Source organism: Scardinius erythrophthalmus, assembly GCF_964197995.2.
Source record: "Scardinius erythrophthalmus genome assembly, chromosome: 25".
NCBI classification, from domain to species: Eukaryota; Metazoa; Chordata; class Actinopteri; order Cypriniformes; family Leuciscidae; genus Scardinius; species Scardinius erythrophthalmus.
Genome location: NC_138245.1, coordinates 4121984 through 4143625, shown reverse-complemented (window position 1 = coordinate 4143625; position 21642 = coordinate 4121984). Strand labels below are relative to the sequence as shown.

At 41.5% G+C, this 21642-nt stretch overlaps 1 protein-coding gene across 1 annotated transcript; it reads right to left on the bottom strand.

Moving 5' to 3' along the window:
• Positions 1-7739: 7739 nt before the first annotated feature.
• Positions 7740-16127, bottom strand: LOC308685336 (uncharacterized protein; the record flags this gene model as incomplete). The annotated part of the gene is made up of 8 exons (XM_081357033.1): positions 7740-7874; positions 7972-8078; positions 8173-8194; positions 12898-12945; positions 13406-13465; positions 13592-13672; positions 13763-13862; positions 15879-16127. 8 exons carry the CDS (start codon positions 16125-16127, stop codon positions 7843-7845), a joined length of 699 nt encoding a protein of 232 aa, XP_081213159.1. The 3' UTR covers positions 7740-7842.
• Positions 16128-21642: the final 5515 nt, after the last annotated feature.

Below are 21642 nucleotides of genomic sequence, written 5' to 3'. Positions count from 1 at the left end.
TCGTGGTATAGATGCGCATTTTCATGAGATCGGGCTCGCTGTCGCGTTTGGCTTTGAAACCAATTCCATCTTTTTCTTTTTTTTCCCTCCAACTCACAACCAGCGTCTTCTCTCTCCCGGCAGTCGCCGTAAGCAGTCCCGCTGGCGCTTTCCCATACAAAGACCATGTGACTGACAAGCGCCGCGCACCGCCTCCCCACACAAAGACCATGCAACTGACAAGAGAGTTCACTCCTCATATACGCGAAGGAACCGAGAGTGGTCATCCAGTCTCTTTGGTAGAGAGAGAGAGAGAGAGAGAGAGAGAGAGAGAGAGAGAGAGAGAGAGAGAGAGAGAGAGAGAGAGAGGAGGAAAACAAACAAGCATGCAAATGGAATTATCGCGGCAAATTTTTTTATCGTGCGATTAATTGATTTATTGACTATCGCGACAGGCCTACTGGGGCATTTGGCATCTGCAGCTGCTTGGATTGCTTCATATCAGTCCGCTGATATGGCTCCACGGTCGAGTCCCGAGATGGGCGTGGCAGCGCGGCTCGTGACGGGTTTCCATCACGTCGCGCTGTAGCCAAACTCTCAGTCCGTGGTTGGACCCTTCGTTTCTTCGGGCAAGTGTCCAGGCATGTTGTGGTCACCACGGATGCCTCTGCCACAGGCTGGGGAGCCACGTACAATGGGCATGCAGCTTCAGGTCTGTGGACGGGGCCTTAACTGCATTGGCACATCAACTGCCTCGAGTTGATAGCAGTACACCTTGCACTGGGCCGCTTCAAAACGCCGCTACTAGGCAAGCATGTTCTGGTCCATACGGATGGCACTGCGGCCGTTGTGTACAACAACCGCCAGGGTGGTCTACGCTCATGCCGCATGTCACAACTTACCCGCCATCTCCTCCTTTGGAGTCAGAAGCATCTGAGGTCGCTTCGCGCCATTCATATTCCGGGCCTGCTCAAACGTGCAGCCGACGAGCTCTCACGGCAGCAGGTGGTACCGGGAGAATGGAGACTCCATCCCTAGTTGGTCTAGCTGATATGGAGGTGCTTCGGGACCACACAGGTAGATCTGTTTGCCACCCTGGATCCGTGCCACTGCCAGTTGTTCTACTCCCAGCCCGCTCGGGTTGAGAGCCCACTCCACTAGGAGTATTGCTTCTTCCTGGGTGCTGGCACATGGCGCCTCGCTGCTAGATATCTGTAGAGCTGTGGGCTGGGCGACACCTAACACGTTTTCTAGGTTTTATAGCCTATGTGTATAGCCGGTTTCTCCCTGTGTGCTCACTTCAACCAGCCAGTAACACCGAAGTCCCTGCTCTAGTGTTGGCTTGCTGCGCCACTCCCCTCCACATGGTTGCAGATACGTTCTCTTTTTGCTCGAGTCGAGTCCCCCACTTAGGTGAACCCTGTTGAGTTCCTCCGCACCCCTTTGGCAGTCAAATGTTGCGGAGCGTCCGACGCCAGGGCTAGTGCTCGTATGCTTGTGTAACTTGAGCTAGGCTGGGTTCCATATGTTGTGATCCCTGCGGCGATCCTATATGTGTATTCTTCCACAATCAGCTCCCTGTGGTGAGCCTGTCACGGGGTGACAAACAGCTCCAGATCTGTATGAGTGTTTGTCGTCATGACAACTAATCGGCAGATTGGCGACAGGTGTAGGGACTTCACTCTGAGCGTCTGATTGAGGCCACTCCCGCTTTTTGAGAGGATAAAACACACGAGGAGGAGAAGGCTGGGCGTTGTGTGCTGTGCCATGCTGTGGTGCTGTGTTGTTCTTCTGCCCTGTTGATATGGATCGTCCTCCCCCCGATCGTTGGTGGTTTCTCTCTCGTGGGGAATTGGTTATGGGCACTGCAGTTGAGGGGCTGTCTTGAAGGAAGAGGAGCGTTGTTTGAGAGGACGCGAGGACGGCCCAGAGGAATGAAATGCGCTGACTGAGCTGGAGAAGAGAGAGATGAGTAGTTAACAAACTGAATCTCATAATTGCATGTGTTCTCCACTAAATTGGGTATTGGATTGAAGTGTTTGGAGCATGTGTACACCCTTCACCGAGTGAAATATTGATTCTTTGTCGATCTCTCACCTCCTCTCCCCGATTGGAGTTCAGCGAAGTGAAGTCCGTCTGTGACCGTGAGGAAAAATCTCTCGAGTGTTCTGTTCGCCCCTGGCGATCATCAGTGCGGTAGACCAGGACTTGCGGGTGAGTGCTGGCCTTATGCGCACTAGAAGAGTGAAGTTGCAGTGTTTAAATTGACGTTTCCCCTCACGATTGCATGCTTAGAGTTGGATTGCAGTGTGTGTGTGTGGAAGAATATCTTTTATTGCTGTGCAACCGCCCATGTGTCCTGGGGGTCTACTATTTACCGTGAGAGCTGAGTGAGATTGCTTACATCTACGTGCGGTGTCTAGAAAGAAGAACCTCTGCGAGACAACATTACCCCATTTGAGAGCTGTGTACTGCTGTTGAAGTTGATTCTGTCTGTCCTAGTGAAGCCCTGCTCAGCCTGCGACTTTGAGCCTGCTGCAGTCCTAAGCCTACCTGCATGGTGTGAAGTTATCTGTCCCCTGCAACCCACGTGAGAACTGTGTATTGCTGTTGAAGTTGATTCTGTCTGTTCTAGAGAAGCCCCGCTCAGCCTGCGACTTTGAGTCTGCTGCAGTTTTAAGCCTACCTGCATGGTGTGACGTTATCCGTCTCCTGCAACCCATGTGAGAACTGTGTATTGGTGTTGAAGTCGATTCTGCCACCTGTGATACTCACCTGTCTACTGCTCTCTCACTGCGAGTCTGGCACCAGTCTGGAAAGGAAGTGCACCTTGAACCCTCTACTCACCTGTGATACTCACCTGTCTACTGCTCTCCCACTGCGAGTCTGGCACCAGTCTGGAAAGGAAGTGCACCTTGAACCCTCTACTCACCTGTGATACTCACCTGTCTACTGCTCTCCCACTGCGAGTCTGGCACCAGTCTGGAAAGGAAGTGCACCTTGAACCCTCTACTCACCTGTGATACTCACCTGTCTACTGCTCTCCCACCGTGAGTCTGGCACCAGTCTGTGGAGGAAGTGAGCCGTGATTTCTCTACTCACCTGTGATATCCACCTGTCTAACGCTCTCCCACTGTGAGTCTGGCACCAGTTTGTGAGGAAGTGAGCCGTGATCCCTCTACTCACCTGTGACACTTACCTGTCGAACGCCCTTCCACCGTAAGTCTGACATTCACCTGTGAAGGAAGTGATCCCCGTTCTCTCTACTCACTTGTGATACGCACCTGTCCAACGCTCTCCCACTGGGAGTCTGACACCAGTCTGTGAAGGAAGTGAGCCTCGATATCCTTACTCACCTGTGATACTCACCTGAGATACTCGCCGGTCCATACCCGCGGCGGTGCTGCTCCGGGTCCCTGGGAAGAAGAGGACAAGGAACTTTAGATTAGGATTTCTTAATTGCTTTTTAATATAAAATAAAGTTGCCATTCCTTTTACTCCTGCCTCTTGCCTCCTCCTTGATACGCTCCTCTGGGTGACAGTGGTCTAGGGGTGGGCGCAGTCTGGCTTGGCCCACCCCGACCTGTGACAAGCCCATGTCTTTCCCTTGGCCCTGCCGTCACTGTCCGGTGTAGTCTCCCCCTCTCAGGCTGGAGCCACCCCAGTGACATTCCATATGTTGTGCTGCCCCTGACCGGCCAATCCATATGTGTATTGTCCACATGTTACCTCCCTTAGGGCAGGATGTGGCCCTTGCAGCGTCCCTCTCTCCTGGAAAGGCACGCTTTCCCAGAGTTATCCAAGAGTTCCACTGTGTGGGTTATAACGGAACAGCAGTTTGAAATCCCTCTACGCAGGCCATCTGCCCCAGTCAGTTGGGGGTCTGAGAGTCTTGCGTAGGGCGCTGGATGTGGCAACAACTGTGCCATTTTCCATAGGGATCCCAATTACGTCGGCACGTCGACGTAATGTCGAACATGACCGACTGAAAGGGAACGTCTCAGTTAAGTATGTAACCCTCGTTCCCTGAAGGAGGGAACGGGAGACGTTACGTCCCATCGCCACAGTTGCTGACCATCGCTGTACGGCCGTTACAATCTCGACGACACAGCAAAAAACAAATGTGTGTGCGTCCGCTTCCGTGTTTATACCCGCGCGGCGGGGCATGTGACGTGATTCATGCACGCCAAAGTTCATTGGCTTGTTCTGTAGATACGCCGGCACGTCAACGTAACGTCTCCCGTTCCCTCTTTCAGGGAACGAGGGTTAAATATGTAATCGAGACATTTTTCTTCATGGAAGTTTTGCTTTCGGTGAGCTTATAAAATATTAAAACTCAGTCGAATCAATATTTTGTGTACAGTTATTTAATTATTGTGGCCTCACTTTCTCTTATTTCATGTAAACGCAGCTGCTGCCATTTTGTGACTACTGTTTTGTACACTGTTGGATTATAGGATAACTTTTCATCTCAAATCGATATCTCTTGACCCCATAATTATATATGTTGCGAAATGCTGTGTAATAAGTGGTATGACTGTATACAGTATCCCTTAAATGTCCATCTAGTTTGAACTTGCCACACTAGAAACTGCTCTCTCTGCAGAAGCTTTGCGTTTAAAGAGCTAATAAATATTTCAACTCAGATATATATTTTGTGTCTAATTATTTACTTACTCTAGGCCTATGTGGCAAGTAGCCGTGTAATAAGTGGGCATCTGTGTTTATTCCATAACAACCGGCTGGATGTACATTATCCCTGCAGGGGTCGGCAACAGGACTGGCCCGCCAGCAATAATTTCTGGCCCGCCGGATTATTTTGGAAGAATTTTAAAGTATAAAGACTATAGCGGTCAGAACTCTGGTGAAGGCTACTTTGGATGGAGCGAGCGGTCTGACTGACAATAGCCCACTCCCGACATCTTTTGACAGCGTATCCGCACTCCATTCTGACCACCTGTACACCTAGCTCTGAGGAGCTGTTTGGTACTGAAACCATTGTCAGTCAACAACATTCTTTTTTTGCAAGGATGTTTGAAATAGTTTGGCAGAAAATAGCCTACTTCATTTGTCAGTAGGGCAATATGGTTTTCGTTTATGTTGCTTAGAAATTTGAGTGATAGGCTTTGTCCTATTTAATTTATTTATATTTCATTAATTTTTTCTGTGACATTTTTTTTCTCTGCTGACAGTACAATGTTAAAATAATATTTATATTGACACGAACACAATTTTTGTATAGCATTTATAATTGTTATAGCCAGGCTACTTAATCTCTCTCTTTCCGTTAGAGACATTTGAATGTGAGATTCTGGAAACGAGATCTAAATTTTGCGGACCCGTCAGGTCGGTAAATAAAGCGGGTGAACACAGAGTGTATTTTAAGCGGTTGCTGAATAGAACCTTGTGGGAGCGGGACAGAAAAAAAAAGTCCCGCGCAGACCTCCTTAAACCTTAGGTGTGTATGTGTGTGTCCCGAATAAATAATAATAAAAAAAAGGAATAAAGTTCAAAAGTCGGACTGTAAGCAAATGAGGCATGATTGCATGATTGAGTTCATTAAGAGTATTTAATTTGTATCCATAGGCCTACTCCGTGTAGCTGGCCCGCCATCTACCGGCTAAAAAAAAATATTGGCCCGCGGCCAAAGTTACTTGCCAACCCCTGCCTTAGGGCGTGAGGATTTGGCTTCCCGGAGGGAGATGTAGTGTCAGGGTAATGCTTAGTTTAATTGTGCTTTGGTTCTGTTTTCCTCATTCCTGTTTGCCTGTGTGTCCTGTCATTGTAAGTTGACCTAGTTACCTAGTGTGTGCCAGTTTGTTCCCTTAGTTACTAATTATCGCCACCTGTGTCTAATTGAGTTCTCTTTTTACCTCCTGTGTATTTATACCCCTGGTTCTGTTCAGTTTTCTGTCTGTTCTTGTCAATGCATGGTATAGTTTGGTTTGCGTTTATTCTGTGCGTTCCTGTGATCTTCTGAGTCTTTTGGATAGTTAAAGCCTGTTGGATTGTTAAAGCCTGTATATAAAGCCTGTTATTTGAATCATCTTTGTGTGTGCTACCTGCATATGTAACAATAGATTGGCTAGGTCAGATTTTCACAAGTCATTGGCAACGTTTACATGCAACCAAATAATTTGTGAGTAATCGGATTGATGGCTCAATAGGTCTGAAAAGCTTTCATGTAAACACCTTAATCGATCCAACTGAGCTCGAACCGAATGAAATTTCGATCGGATTGAAAAGGGTGGTTTATTCCTTTCTAATCCAATCGAGAGAACATGTAATCACTTGATCGAATTAAAAAATGAAACTGAAACTGCGCATGTGCAATAATTTTCTGCAGAATAGATACATAATACCAGCTGTGCTTTCTAGCTCTCTCATTTCTTCGACAGCGAGTTGACATACAAACCTGCATCCCCCACTCACAATTTCGGCATGGGATTGTGTGCAGATTTTGCGATCACAGCCAAAGAGTGGCACATAAACCTGCCTCTCAGTACTAAATTGAGTCCTTTTTTGCTGCTTATTGCACTTAAACAGTCAAATACACACACAAAATTGTTAATGTCTTTTTTGACTTTGCAAGTATTCATATAAACACAGTCAGTTTTGTTTTAAGTGAACGTAAATAGTTGAGAAAGAAAATGCATGTGTAACAGTATAATGTATCCGTGCATCAGGTCTTAACGTGACAGCAGCCTAATATACCTGCTGCCAAATCATAAGTTTATATTAAAAATATTTATCTGGCAGTTTTTCCCCATGGTATCGATGTCAAAACTATGGCCAGTGAAAATGCTGAGTGGATTAATTAATTGACTGAATCAATGAAATGAATAATTAAAAATTTACAATTATTCACTCGTTTAGATATTTTTCGGGCTTATGGGAAATGGTTAGGTTTGGAGTCAGTCAATAAACCAGTGGTTTTCGATTCTGCTCTTGAGGACTCTTATTTAACACACCTGATTCAAATCATTAACTCATTAGCAGAGAGATTCATGAACTGATCTAAGAAACAAAACTCCAAAATTACAGTTCCTTTTGCACTGTTACATCACTATAAATTATTAGCCTAACTCATTTGCAAACAGATTGCAAGTGTTTACATTGTTTACATTCATGTTTTTATATTGTACTTAAAAAAAACTACTTTATTTATAAATGCCTCCATGTAATTTGTAATCCCATCTATAACGACACTGTTGAACCTTCTTACCCCTGACCCACCATTAAACCAGCCCAAACCTGTCCTAACCCACCCGTATCAACCCTCAATAGCAGCACAAGTGTTTTGCAATACAACATCAACACAATAAGTTGTACCAAACAATTATTATTATTATTAGTTTTTTTTTTTATGTTAGTACATAGTAGTTAAAGACGCGTAATACAAAGTGTGCCAATTCCACTGAGGAAAAAATAGAACTATATTTATTTGGACAAATAAATTGTCAAATTACAAATATCTGATACAAAAAAGATACTTAATGAATTTAGAAATCATTTTTTTAAAACAAAAAATAAAATAAAAATGATACACAGCATCATTATAAAATAAAGTAGATATATCTGACTATAGATACATTTCTAAATAAACAGATGTTCACATACCTACAGTACACATTCACAGCACTTTCAGTGCCTCTATAGAGTAAACTCAAATCACATTATGATCTCCTGTCACAGGGGAGGTATGTTTACTGACTCTTAAAAAATTAAGACTTTCAAAAAAAAAAAAAAAATTTTGAACTTTAATAGAAAATATAGACCTTTTTGTATTGCATTATTTCTAATTTCATTGAATCCTAATGATAATTCACATGATGTTGGACTTTTTCTGAGTTAAGATTTTCTTTAGACTGTCTCTGTGTCTTTTAATGGTTCTTCTGAAAAACACAATCAACACACATCCGGTCAAGGTTTCATTAGTGTTTGTGTCAGTACACAGAATGACAAAAGATGAAGAGCAGATTGGTTGTTTACCTGCAGAGCTTTCATCAGATTCACCAGATTTACTGATTCTGATAAAGCAGATTGCCACGATCACAGCCAGCATGAAGACAGCAACTACCACAAATGAGCAGCCATACCTGAGGATTGGTTCAATATTTTATTATAAATGAAACTTTTACCATTAGTTAAGATTTCACAAAGCAAAGACATTAAAAAAGGAGATAAACTCACAAGGTTATCTGTGGCAGTTGTCCTAGGGGGAAAATGGGGCAAAGCAATCAGCATATATTCATGTAAATTTATATATATATATATATATATATATATATATATATATATATATATATATATATATATATATATATATATATATATATATATATATATATATATATGTATATGTGTGTGTCTGCATGGGTTTATTGAGGGGTATCTGAGGGTACATTTGTATGACAACAGTGTACAAAAAAGCATGTTTTTTCTTTACGATGTTTAAAAGTTTCACATACAGACGACAACATTGTCAAAACGATCCCAGTTCACACGGATTCGCGAAAACAACTATACTTTTCCATTGTATAACAATGGAAAAGTTGTTATACAAAGGAACAAAATGTCAGATTACAAAATCTGTGACCAAAATGTCAAATTAAATTGAAATGCCAAAACACTCACCCTTCGGGTCACATACAGTGACAGTATTCCCTACGGCCACTACCCAAGCTACAGTATAAGCCTCAAAGAGGCCTCCGATACAATGAAGGCCTACCAAGGCCCCTCAAAGGCTTGGAACCAACAGCTTGCATGGAAGGGGTTCCTTTAAGGGAATATGGCCAGGGGGTCCAAAAGAATTCCCATCCAGTCTCTGAAAGGGACCCTAATAGGGGGGGCACCTCCAGCTCTAGGGCTGATCTAACAGGGAGGCCTCGTGAGAGTCCTTCGACCTTCCGACTAGGGCTGAAACGATTAGTCGACATTGTCGACAACGTCGACAATAAAAAATTGTCGTCAAATATCTTTGTTGTCGAGTAGTCGTTTGATCTCACGTGACCTAATGTAAGGGCCTGAAATATCGCGATTTGACCGCTACTGCGCTGTACTGCTAGAGTGTAATGCAGCCGTTACAAATGCTATTGCGGTAGAAGAAAACACAGCGCGAATTATGACGGAGTGCAAACGAATCCGAACTAGCAGTGTGTGAAAGTTTCACAAAACTTCAAACCAAGAATACTGTCGTGTGCAATACTACTAATAATAGCAATAATATTAACAATAATAATATAATTACAGTAATGTGATGATTTATTATTGCATGGAATAAAGCTTGATCGAGCTAAGGAGTCAGGGCTGTTTTTTTATTGTAACTTATAAGGTAACGTTATTAAAGTGTCATCACTTGCCTGTATTTTGTTCCATATTCATGAAGACTTACAAAAGGAGATGTTATGAAGAATATCATGTCAGTTAATTTTTTATACAGTAAATTAAAAGGTGAATGAGAATGTCTCGCTCAGCTCAATTGTCATGTCAATTTAATTTTTTTAAATTGTATTCTTATAATAATTGTTTGCAGATTAAGTTTGTCTGTAATGCAGCTGATACTTTTTTTTTGTTTATTTTTTTTTCTATTGAAAGAGAACAGAATATTTAACCAATGCTTAGAGAGCATTTGTGTGTGATTTGAGTTGGACAGAAATCTGAAAACTTAAAGAGAATGACCTGTTTAGTTGCTCAAAGTTCATTAAAACAACCATTTTAAAAGCTGAAGTGATTTTCTTTTTTTATATTATAGTTAGAATATGTATAACTCAGTGTTTTAACTAATTGAAAAGGCTGAATAATCGTTCCAAACTTACTGATTAGTCGACAAAATAATCGATGATTAGTCGATTAATCGGTCTAATAATCGTTAGATTAATCGATTACCAAAATAATCGTTTGTTGCAGCCCTACTTCCGACCAAACTTAGGGGAGCTAAGTATTCATACTGAACGATCCTCAGATAGATTCTAGAACAATATGCTCAAACCTGATAGGAATTGACCCTTCACAGGGAGCTTGATTGACAGGTGATCTGACCAATCATACTTCGCCATCCGCCATTTTGTCTGACAAAGCAGTCAGGAGAGTTAGTAGATTAACATAGGAGGATTTGAACTTGAAAAACGGAGTGTACTGACATCTTTCCGCGGTTAAAACAACATTCTTTCTTATGTTTGTTCATGTTTATTTGAGGCTATAAATTAACTAGAAGGAAGAGATGATCGGTTCATGAGCAGCTTTAACTGATGCTCTACAGCGATCTGTCACGGCACATTAAAGAGCCACAAAACGGTATTTATTGTTTAAATTTCTTTTAAAAAATTACCAAATTTGAAAGGTGAGACTTTGTTTAATATGTTTAATATCAAACGTAACCGAAAAGTAACCTGGTCTGTCCTGTCTGTCAGCGTGTTGTCAGTCTCCTCTCTGCTCCGCGATGTATTTTTCACTGCGTGAGAACATGGTGTGGCGTGAGAACGGCGTAGCTTGTTGGACATAGCGACAGTAACTAAGGGGGGTGGGTCTTTGCGAACGGTCGATTGATCAGGCTCTGGGCTAGAAACAGGGAGGCTCCATGGGGGCCTGCAACGTGATACTTAATGCCTTTGCAATGCTATGCATCCACTCTTTGGGGAGCCACCTTCAAGGGGCATGTTGGCCTAACTATTTGTTTGCGGGACTGTTAGCAGAGCTAGCCACAGAAGCCAGGTACTCTCACAGACCTGGGCCTTGTTATACTTATTTCTGTGGGCCTTGTTATACTTATTTAACATTGCCAACTGGCAGAACTCAGCCAGACCTGCCAACCTGTACGCATTTTGCGTAGCGGATATGCATTTTGACTTCAAAGTACGCTGGTATGATTTGTCACTCTAAACCAGGCAAAAACCTGGTGACGCCTCTGTGCATGCGCAGTCCTCAAATCAAGCAACAGCAAAAGAAGAGTTCGACCAATCATAGCGCTGGGTTCATTCCCCAAATAGCAAGCGGGGATGATTGACAGATGCGTAAGGCCTATCATTAAAAAGAGACTGAAAATCGACACCAATAAAGAATCCCACTCGATCCAACTTCTACTACCGCGGCCCACCATCTAAATGATGTTATAAGTGAGGACCGTACAGTAGTCACTGTATTCTGACTCCTGAAGGTAAACGGCCTGGGGTGGATGTGGAAAGTTTAAATATTGTATTGAGTTAACTTAATCTATAGATTCGATGATCACACGGATCGCATGGATTATCTTAAAATACTCCGTTATTCATGGTCACTCAGAAAAGAGGAAGACATCATTCAGCCATGCAAATTATAAAATGCTCAAGTAATGCTGAACAATAAATCTTAATAAATTTGAAATAGCTATGGTTTAGTGATTATGAAAGTGATGTGATTTGTGACATTTGTGAAGGGCGGCAGTGGCTCAGTGGTTCATGTGGATTGTCTACAAACCGGAAGGTTGGTGGTTCAATCCTCGGTTCCACCTGACCAAGTGTCGAGGTGTCCTTGAGCAAGACACCTAACCCCAGCTGCTCCCGACGAGCTGGATCGCCTTGCATGGCTGACACCGCCGTCGGTGTATGAATGAGTGAGTGAATGGGTGAATGTGAGGCAATATTGTAAAGCGCTTTGGTGGCCATTGGGTCTGTGAAAGCGCTATATAAATGCAGTCCATTTACCATTTATTTACCATTTGTGGATTACCGAAAAGCACGAGTCTGGAGAAACAGGCGTTTATTTATTCATTCTCAGTGCTGAGAAACGTAGCCTTCATGTATTATGTTATTGTGTTAATAATAACTAAAGTACCTAATTATGTTACATATTTACTTTGTATGAAAACTAGCGCGTTAGTTACTTATGGATGAAAAAGTACCGTTGTATCAGTGCTGCGCGAGCTCTCTCTTACAAACTCGGATGCGCGCGCACAGAGAGAGATCATTGTAAAATGAAAATTGACGGGCTAAGTTTAAATTTGTTCTTGCTTGTTTTTTTTCTGTCAAAATGTCAAAGCATTTTGTATTATCCATCCGTGTTTTCGTTAATTCGTTAAATGACGGACGGTTTACTGTTAACACAGCCCTCATTAGGCTATATGTCGGATTCGTCTAACTTATACTTGATATTCATTTTAGAATAAGTGATTCGTTATGCTATTATTGGACTCCTGTCAGGTCATTGTCAACTGTTTTCTATAAATATGTTTGTATTGGCTAACATTTATTCAGCTAATACGTGTCCTGTTTAAAATGTGCAATGTTCAAATGCAAAGACAGCACGTCACAAATAGAAGCCCTTTTGCCTGTGGGATTTATTATCATATATGGATATTGGAATAATACTGTATATTAAGTAGCTTATTTTTTTTTTTACTGTTTTCTAGGGGTTTCTTAATTTTAGACTAGTTGACCAGCTATATTGCAAAGCAATATAATGCATGTGTGTCGCTGTCGTCGTGTCCCAACCCCCACCCCCCCACTCCCGTCGGTACGCAAAAAATTATTTCAAGGTTGGCAGGTATGCTCAGCAGAAGTGCTATCGACCCTTTAAAGCAAGGGGAATACAAACTTATGCTATCGGACTATCGAGGAGGCCTACTGTAAGGTCTACGGCTTCGAAAGTCACAGACGCCAGCCCGGGTAGTGCTTTGGCTCCAAGAGAGCATACTCAACCTTCCCAAATGTAACTAATCTGTTTCTCTACCTGAGCCTGGGTGGTGAAGGGTGATGTTTATCACTGTCATGAATAAAATTATGCATATCAGGTTTTATGGTTTTGGTCATATTGCCCACCCCTAAGCAATATAGTATAAAATAATGCAATATTACTTTCATCTTCAGTCCTCTTAGCCACAGGCAACTGTGGCAAGGAAGGAAAAACTATATCTGATGATGGATTATATGAAATATGACTCACCTTCTAACTGTGTTGGATGTGTATGAACAGAGGGGTCTGCAGTAGGAACTAAGAGAAATAAAAGATAAACTAAAATAAATGACAAGCAGCAGGTAAAAGGGAAAGTATATGAAAAGGAAAAGAACAATGTCAGATACATAGGCAGGAAAATTTGAACTTGGAATAAAAGCTCAAGCATACAGATGGGTTTACAAATACAAATTATATCAATACTTTTGGTCCCCTGAGAATTTTTTTTTCTTGTAAAAGTTTTCCTTAAAACTAGTGATGGAGATGTTATGATTCAAGGAGGAAAATCTATATTTCAGTGCTTTTGTGACCGAATGCAAACTTTTTGCTAGTACTGTAAACGCCAAAGTTCTTGTTTAAACATGTTTCCTCTAGGGGCTCCATAAATTTGCCTCCCAATATGTACTAAAGAAAATTTTCAAAAGATGTTACAAAAACATAAATTATTGAAGCTGCAAGAAGTATATGAAAAATTTAAGAAATGAAGTATTATTCTCACCCATGGCACACTGTGTGTCTGCGAACTGCATGCAGTTGGAAACAGTTATCTGTCCAGTTTCTATAGGTTGAGAAAAAGGATTGTATTCTCAGAGCAGAACTGAAATGAACAGCCCAGTCTGGTCTGCAAAGGCATCTAGTCTATAAACTCTGTCATGTAAACAGCGGTGAAACAGTTTTTACATACCTTCACAGCTGCGGCATTTACTACAATCCACACCAATGTAGACTCCGGGTCCTTCGGAGCAGTTCTTCACAACATACCAACCTGTAGATTTGCACTGGATGATTATTTAGTGATTAACAGTGGTCACTGCAATATATTCAGATGTATTATTATTTAGTCAGTGGAGCTCACCTTCTGGGCAGTTAAAGCAGCACTGCAAATCTGGAAGTTGGAAGTGGTTCTCTGGGCATGTTTCGACACATAGAGTACTGAGTGCCCCAACAAATATTGCCTGGAGTTATGAGAGTACTGTTTCAATATATAACTCTCAAATTACATATGTCTAAATCAGGGATAAGAAACAGTTCAAGACAAGAAAATGGAAACCAAAAACTATTTTTGAAGAATGTAGAAAACGAACAAAATCCCTTTCAGTCATTCAGTGAAAAGATTATATTTTACATGCTTGGTAATGTTTACTTTACTATCATATAGTTTAAACCAACCAAAGACTTTTTCACAGTAGTTAAAATTTTTAGTTCGCACATAAAACAGTTCTCACACACTTACCCAAACGTGTTTGCCGTCTGTTTGCTTCATTGTAGGTTGTAGACTGAAACGTGTTTCTTACCAGTGTCTTCTGTAAATCCTTTATCCTCGACTCTGCTTTTAACCAGCCAGAAACAATGACGCATTGAAGACGTGGCCTCTAAGAGATCCTGTAAACCACTTCTATCAGTCCCTCATCTGCAGGGAATCTATGTCAGAGCTGTGTGTGTGTTTGTGTTTATGTGTGTGTATTTTTTACAGTTTGTTTTTAACTGAAAGGTCTCTATGTGAGCCGGTGCGTCATCTCATATGTGATCTATATCTTCTATTCTATTCATTCTTTATTTCGGACCCTTAGGTCCATATCACAAAATAAAATAAAATGAAAAGAATAAAATACAACATACATTTATTAAATGGAGCAATCATTATTTTAAACGCATACAAACTTGAATTCCAGTGCTTCCAGAACCAGGAGGAATACCTTGTATCACTTAATGTAGGATAATTTAAGACCATTATGTTTGTATTTCTTGAATCACCTAATCGACACATGAAATTATATATATAATTTCTTAACACCGCATGCACTAAAGTTTTATTCACAAAGCCACTAAATATGAACATTTGACTTGCACTTGCCCACCTTGGGAGCTTACACAAAATTCTTAAAGCATCATTAAATCCCACCTGAAGCTTTTTTATTTTAGCTTTACTAGGCCTCTATCTAAACCATATCCACATAGTAAATTTTATCTGGCCCAGTTCCTGTCCAAACAACACCCCATTTATCTCGGCCCACATACCGCAAAGATGACTGCCCTGTAGTGGTCCATGCCAGATCTGGATTAAAGACTAGGACCACAAACAGGCTAATTCTGGCCTGAGTTTCATCCAATTAATAACCAGCAACTGGCCCTGCACTGGGCCCGAATAGGTTTCCCATGTGGGCGGAAAAGAAACAAAAGGAAACAAAAGATTCTTCACCCTGCCCTCCACCGGGGGAAAGAGCAGTGCCTTTGCCACCTCCAGAAGAGCAGTCCGATCCACCTCTGGGTCGCCCGTCTCAGGGACTTTTGCACCTGCGCTTGCCTTCTGGTTTGGCAGCGGCCTGGATGGGCAGGGTCGACTTCCTGCGGCTTGCTCCGTGGTGTCCCGTGGTGTCCGAGACACAAATCGGTCTATATATATATATATACACTGCTCAAAAAAATAAATGGAACACTTAAACAACACAATGCAACTCCAAGTCAATCACACTTCTGTGAAATCAAACTGTCCACTTAGGAAGCAACACTGATTGACAATCAATTTCACATGCTGTTGTGCAAATGGAATAGACAACAGGTTGAAATTATAGGCAATTAGCAAGACACCCCCAATAAAGGAGTGGTTCTGCAGGTGGTGACCACAGACCACTTCTCAGTTCCTATGCTTCCTGGCTGATGTTTTGGTCACTTTTGAATGCTGGCAGTGCTTTCACTCTAGTGCTAGCATGAGACGGAGTCTACAACCCACACAAGTGGCTCAGGTAGTGCAGCTCATCCAGGATGGCAGATCAATGCGAGCTGTGGCAAGAAGGTTTGCTGTGTCTGTCAGCGTAGTGTCCAGAGCATGGAGGCGCTACCAGGAGACAGGCCAGTACATCAGGAGACGTGGAGGAGGCCGTGTGAGGGCAACAACCCAGCAGCAGGACCGCTACCTCTGCCTTTGTGCAAGGAGGAGCAGGAGGAGCAATGCCAGAGCCCTGCAAAATTACCTCCAGCAGGCCACAAATGTGCATTTGTCTGCTCAAACGGTCAGAAACAGACTCCATGAGGGTGGTATGAGGGCCCGACATCCACAGGTGGGGATTGTGCTTACAGCCCAACACCGTGCAGGACGTTTGGCATTTGCCAGAGAACACCAAGATTGGCAAATTCGCCACTGGCGCCCTGTGCTCTTCACCGATGAAAGCAGGTTCACACTGATCACATGTGACAGACGTGACAGAGTCTGGAGACGCCATGGAGAACGTTCTGCTGCCTGCAACATCTGTACGTGCATTGTTAGATATCATCATCATCAGAGCCTTCTCTAACTTTACTTTACTCAATAGCTGCTATTCATCAAAGAGCCTGTTTAACTTTTAACTATAAATGTTCTACTGTCTATATAATAAAGTACACAACCAAGCAATGAAAAAAAAGCTTGTAATTAAGACCGTAACATTGACTTACCTGTCTAAAAGAAGAAAGCAGGCAACTTCAGGGTCTCTTTTGAAAGCTTTCTCCTGCATTAGCTATCCCGACATTAACCCTTGTTTTTGTAATCTCCAGTCACATTTCCTTTTATGGTCTATTTTGGACTTTTTCGATGACGAGGACTTATCCTGTGACTCAGCATATGTATGAATGAACGGTGTATAAATAACCGTGAAATGTGCATCCTTTTAAACTTGCCAGGGCAGTGACAATAAGCGCCTCTCACTGCTCTGCGCCTCCGCTTCTGCTGGCTTCAGTCACGTGACGCTGGTTCTGAACGAAAACGCGTTGTGGAAACGCGTTGGCCTAGTACTTTTTGTCCCTCTCTGCTATTATAGTTTTTCAAGATGGCGGAACTACATGAAAGCCTCCGTGGACCTACCCGTCCCATCAGAGTGCGAATTACCCCACCATAATTGGGGGGTACTGCTCCTTCACTTCTTCTATGACCATCAAGGGTACATCATCATAGCCTAATGTGTTTCCCACATTTTTTTGTTGGTGGAGATTGGTATCTCTAGGGGGGTCAAAGAAAATTTTGTACATTTTAAAGATAAATTCATTAATCTGGTGCACTTTGAGTCAACCGAATCCACTATTAAAAATAAATAATCCTCCCGCAAACCGCCCATATTCTTTGATTTAGATATCTGCATCTGATCATCACATTACAATTATTCAAATTCTTAGTGTTAAGCATGATAATATGGTAACATGTCACACTGAAGTAGGCTGATTTAAAATCAGTCTATGTTTAAAATGAACATTTATTTAAAATAAAAGTTCTTCTTTTGGCAAAATTACATTTCCTTAATAGCCTAAACAGAGGCTTTACTCCCTTCAAGCTTAAATTGTCAATGTTTCATTACATCACTGTTTGAAAACACTCAGAATAATTTTTTGTACCTTTTATAAAGGGCATTTTCCCCTAATTTTATTAAATGTATGCTCCATCTTTCATTTCAAATTCTTAAATTTTATAAATACACTGCTCAAAAAAATAAAGGGAACACTTAAACAACACAATGTAACTCCAAGTCAATCACACTTCTGTGAAATCAAACTGTCCACTTAGGAAGCAACACTGATTGACAATCAATTGCTATGAGGGCCCAACATCCACAGGTGGGGGTTGTGCTTACAGCCCAACACCGTGCAGGACGTTTGGCATTTGCCAGAGAACACCAAGATAGGCAAAATCGCCACTGGGGCCCTGTGCTCTTCACAGATGTTGCAGGCAGCAGAACGTTCTCCATGGCGTCTCCAGACTCTGACACGTCTGTCACATGTGATCAGTGTGAACCTGCTTTCATCTGTGAAGAGCACAGGGCGCCAGTGGCGATTTTGCCAATCTTGGTGTTCTCTGGCATTAGTATATAAAGATACCCATGTATATAAAGATAATAAATTCTTCGTTTACGAGGATTAGTCTGATCATTGGCATAGGTATGTGTACACCATTGAGGGCATATTTATGAATAAAAATATTGATTTTAGATAATAAAATACCTAAAAAGCTACTCATAGTCCCTTTAAGGTTTGTTGGAAAGTTTTCTTTCATCGAAGCAAGACCGGGAGACGTTGGGATAAGCAGAAGTGATTTATTGGGATCTTCGCTGTGTGTCGTCTGTAGTGTTCTTCCAAGTCTAACTCAAGACAGTTGCCTTGCAAATTTATAGACATTCAGGGGGAGGGATTTACATTGAGGTTGAACATTGAAGCATGCAAATTAAGTATACAGGTTAAGGAACCCGCCCCAGACTCCAGCGTGTTACCAGTCTCAATCCAATCAGCATAACCATTCAAACGCATATGTGCTAATCCAATCAGCCCAACGATTCAACGTCTGGGCTGTGGCTGTGAAATAGATTTAAAATTTGTTATTCTTCAGGTTGTTAAAAAGGCTCCTCTGTTATTTGACCAATCGCACCCTTCAACGTCAACACCGATCACGTGCCAAGGAGGAAAGCAGGTGCACCGAGCAGATGCAATGAACGCGAGCTGTTCCAAGATAACTCCACTTTATCATCACACGTTTGTTGGCAGCATCTGAATATTGCTTATGTAATATAGTGTTCATGAATAGAAAGTAATTGTATTTTGTCAGTTTTTCCTCAGAATATGCCGATCGGTCATGCCGTGATTCAGAGGTATCTAGCAACATTGCGCCATAGGAATCTGTGTTATCTGCATTATCTAAGTAATACTGCCTTCCTGTTATCTCTTTCTCAATATCCATAATAGCTACTGCAAGTAATACACGCAATTTACAGTAAAATATGACAATGTGTTAGATTATTTCGTGATTTATGAGTACATGTTATCATTGATTTAAATGTGTTCAGTCACCATAAATGCGCTAAGGGCGCCATCTTGCGGGCTTACATAGAATGGCTATTCTATTTGTTTTCCTAATACTTGTATTAAGGGCTCAAAGTTATTGTTATTCCTACCTGTAAAGATCATTGCCTTTTAATCATATCACTTACAAATATTAAAGTAAATTTATGTAGGTCACTCATTTAAGTTTATTTCTGTATTTTGTTCCAGAACCACACCTGTTAAATTTGAAATCAGTAAACTCTTTCAAAGAGATTTGGAGTCTGCAGAGTGAATTCACTACATTTGATGTCATTACACAGTTCTGACCGACTGTCTGCAGGGGTTCGAAACAACCCGAATTAGCGTAAACTTAAACCTCAATTACAAAGGTAAAATAACAACTGGTAAATATAAGGTAGCGTGCACAATAAATGACTAGAAGCTGGAAAACATAACTTATGCAATAAGTCTGGTTTACCATGGAATCATTAATAGATTTTGTTTTACTATTGTTTTGCCAAAATGTTTGCTGCATTTTTGGTCACAACAACCAAGTGAGTCTCCTGAATAGAAAGATACATTTAAATCATACAGTTGAGTAAAAATCAACGTCACTGTGATTTGTTCTTGTGATTGGTTTGTAATGATCTAAGCTAATCATATGACTGTTTGTTCTACTGTGTTAAGCACTTTTTGGTTAAGTATATGAGCATTCTTAGTAGTGCTGCACGATTAATCGTATCGCAATCGACGCAAAATGCTGCGATTTTATATTAAATAAACAAATGAACGTGAAGAGTTGTGACTTGTGAGAGAATGAGGTGCATGTGAGATCCGCGTTTCTGACAGCAGCGGCTGGTCTTAAAGGGACAGTACACATAGCCACTAATTATATCTGTCGCTAAAGTTAATCAAAGAACAAAGGGAACAGAGAAAAACACTCACTGCTCTTGACTAAAGAACTTTTTTCTTTAGGTAGATTATCACTAATCTGTGTGTGCATTTATTTTCCTTGAGAACCAAGCAAGTTGACTCATGAAACCATTTGTTTATTATATCGCATATCGCAATCGCAATATTAACCTCAATTATCGCAATATGACATTTTCCCCAAATCGTGCAGCCCTAATTCTTAGTCTGCATTTCTCTGTACATTTAATGTTGAAAATACCCATTACATAAAATATTTATTACAAAAAAATATTACATACATATCACATTCCCCCCTCTGATCGTTTTTACACGATCACATTTTCAATGTAATGACCTGCTTTTGACCTTCATCTTCCCCTTAGTTTCTTTCTAAAATTCTCTTGCCCTCCAAATATCAAAGGCATTTTTCTCCAACTTAATCATTTGTACACACACACTGTCATTCTTGCTTGCTTAACACTTCTTAACTTTCTCATTAGTGCATGAATACATCTAGCAGTATGATAAGCAGAGTAAGTAACAAAGGTATAAAATGAACTTTAGAATTAATCCTAAAAATTTAGATAGTCAAAATTACTTTAATAGAGACTATTGTTGTCACACTAATCAGAATCATTTGCTGGCCCACGGTTGATTTCAGACCCCATGCTTGTCTGGCCGGTCCCACAGATGTCTCAGCATTTTCTTCCTCCAAGATGTTGCAATTTCTTTTCAGCTGATGTATTTCCTCGATTCTGTTTGCGTGCTGTCGGGTTGGGGAGGTTTGCAGTGCAACACGTTAAGTATCATGCTCAGGATCCTTGATGGCAGTGTTGGTTGTCAGGATGATCTCATGACCCCAACCACCTTGGACAATGCCATGCCTTCCTCAGGAAGCCTTTGACCCAGATCCACTGTCCTGGCTCGTAGGAATGCTGGGGTCCGTCACCTAAAACCGGCAAAGCAGCTTTCATCATGATGTGCTGAAAAGGAAGTTCTTGTGTGGGGTGGGTGGAGTAAGTTTGTGGCTTAATTTCTGAAGGAAGTTGTAGGTTTTTGAGCAACATAATTAATTTTGAATGCGTTGTACTGTCATCAGGATTTCCATCATCCTCAGTAGGTACTGTAGTAATGTGGATGGATTTAGTATGTTGCACCATTTCAGTGTGACACTGGACATTATCAGCGAGACGTTCTGCCAGTGCAGCGAACGGGTAGCAGTTAAATGAGCTGTTCATGAGTGCAAGAGCGTGCACTGCGTGTGGAATAAACACAGTTAAAAGGTGGAATGCCACCAAAACCGAGCACGCTAAAACTGCTTCAACAGCGGCAGCTCCCGAATAAAGGCACTGTGGCATTCCACGTTCAACAGTGTCTAATCATTTGGAGTAATATGTGATCATTCAACTGCGATCAGCGTGGGGTTGTGTTAAAACCGTGGTTATGAACCCTGAATTTTCTGAAACAAAGAGTTCAAAAGATTTTGAATAGTCAGACATGGTGCATTTGAAGAAAGCCAATTTAAATATTTCAAATGCAACCTGTCATTCCTTTTCAGTCCAGTCCTGTCAGTCCATACCAATTTGTCAGTTAGAACTTTCTGCTCATGAGCTGCTGTTTGTAAAGTATTTGCTTTATCTTAGATTCATGGCCTACAATATCCCGTAACTGCCAGAAATTACATCATTTGGGATTTTGTGACGGATTTAGAAATTTTCTGAACTTCTTCAATTTGTTCAAATCCTAGTGCGTGACCAGTTGCTGAAATGAGGTGACCAAGGTACCTAACTTCCTGTGGTACTAACTGTAGGTTTGATTGACAATTTGTGCCCATTGTCTGCTAAAATCCAGTAATGCGCGCATATCGATTTCACAGGTGGTTTTATTGGGAGAACACAGCATTAAATCATCTACATTATGGTACTTCCCTTTGGGGGAAGGAAATTTTACTAGATTTTTGGAAAGTTCCTCTGAAACACTTTTAAAATCAAATTTGGGTTGTGTTCTCTCCTTGCTACACAGCCTGTAAACCTTGATTGCCTGCAT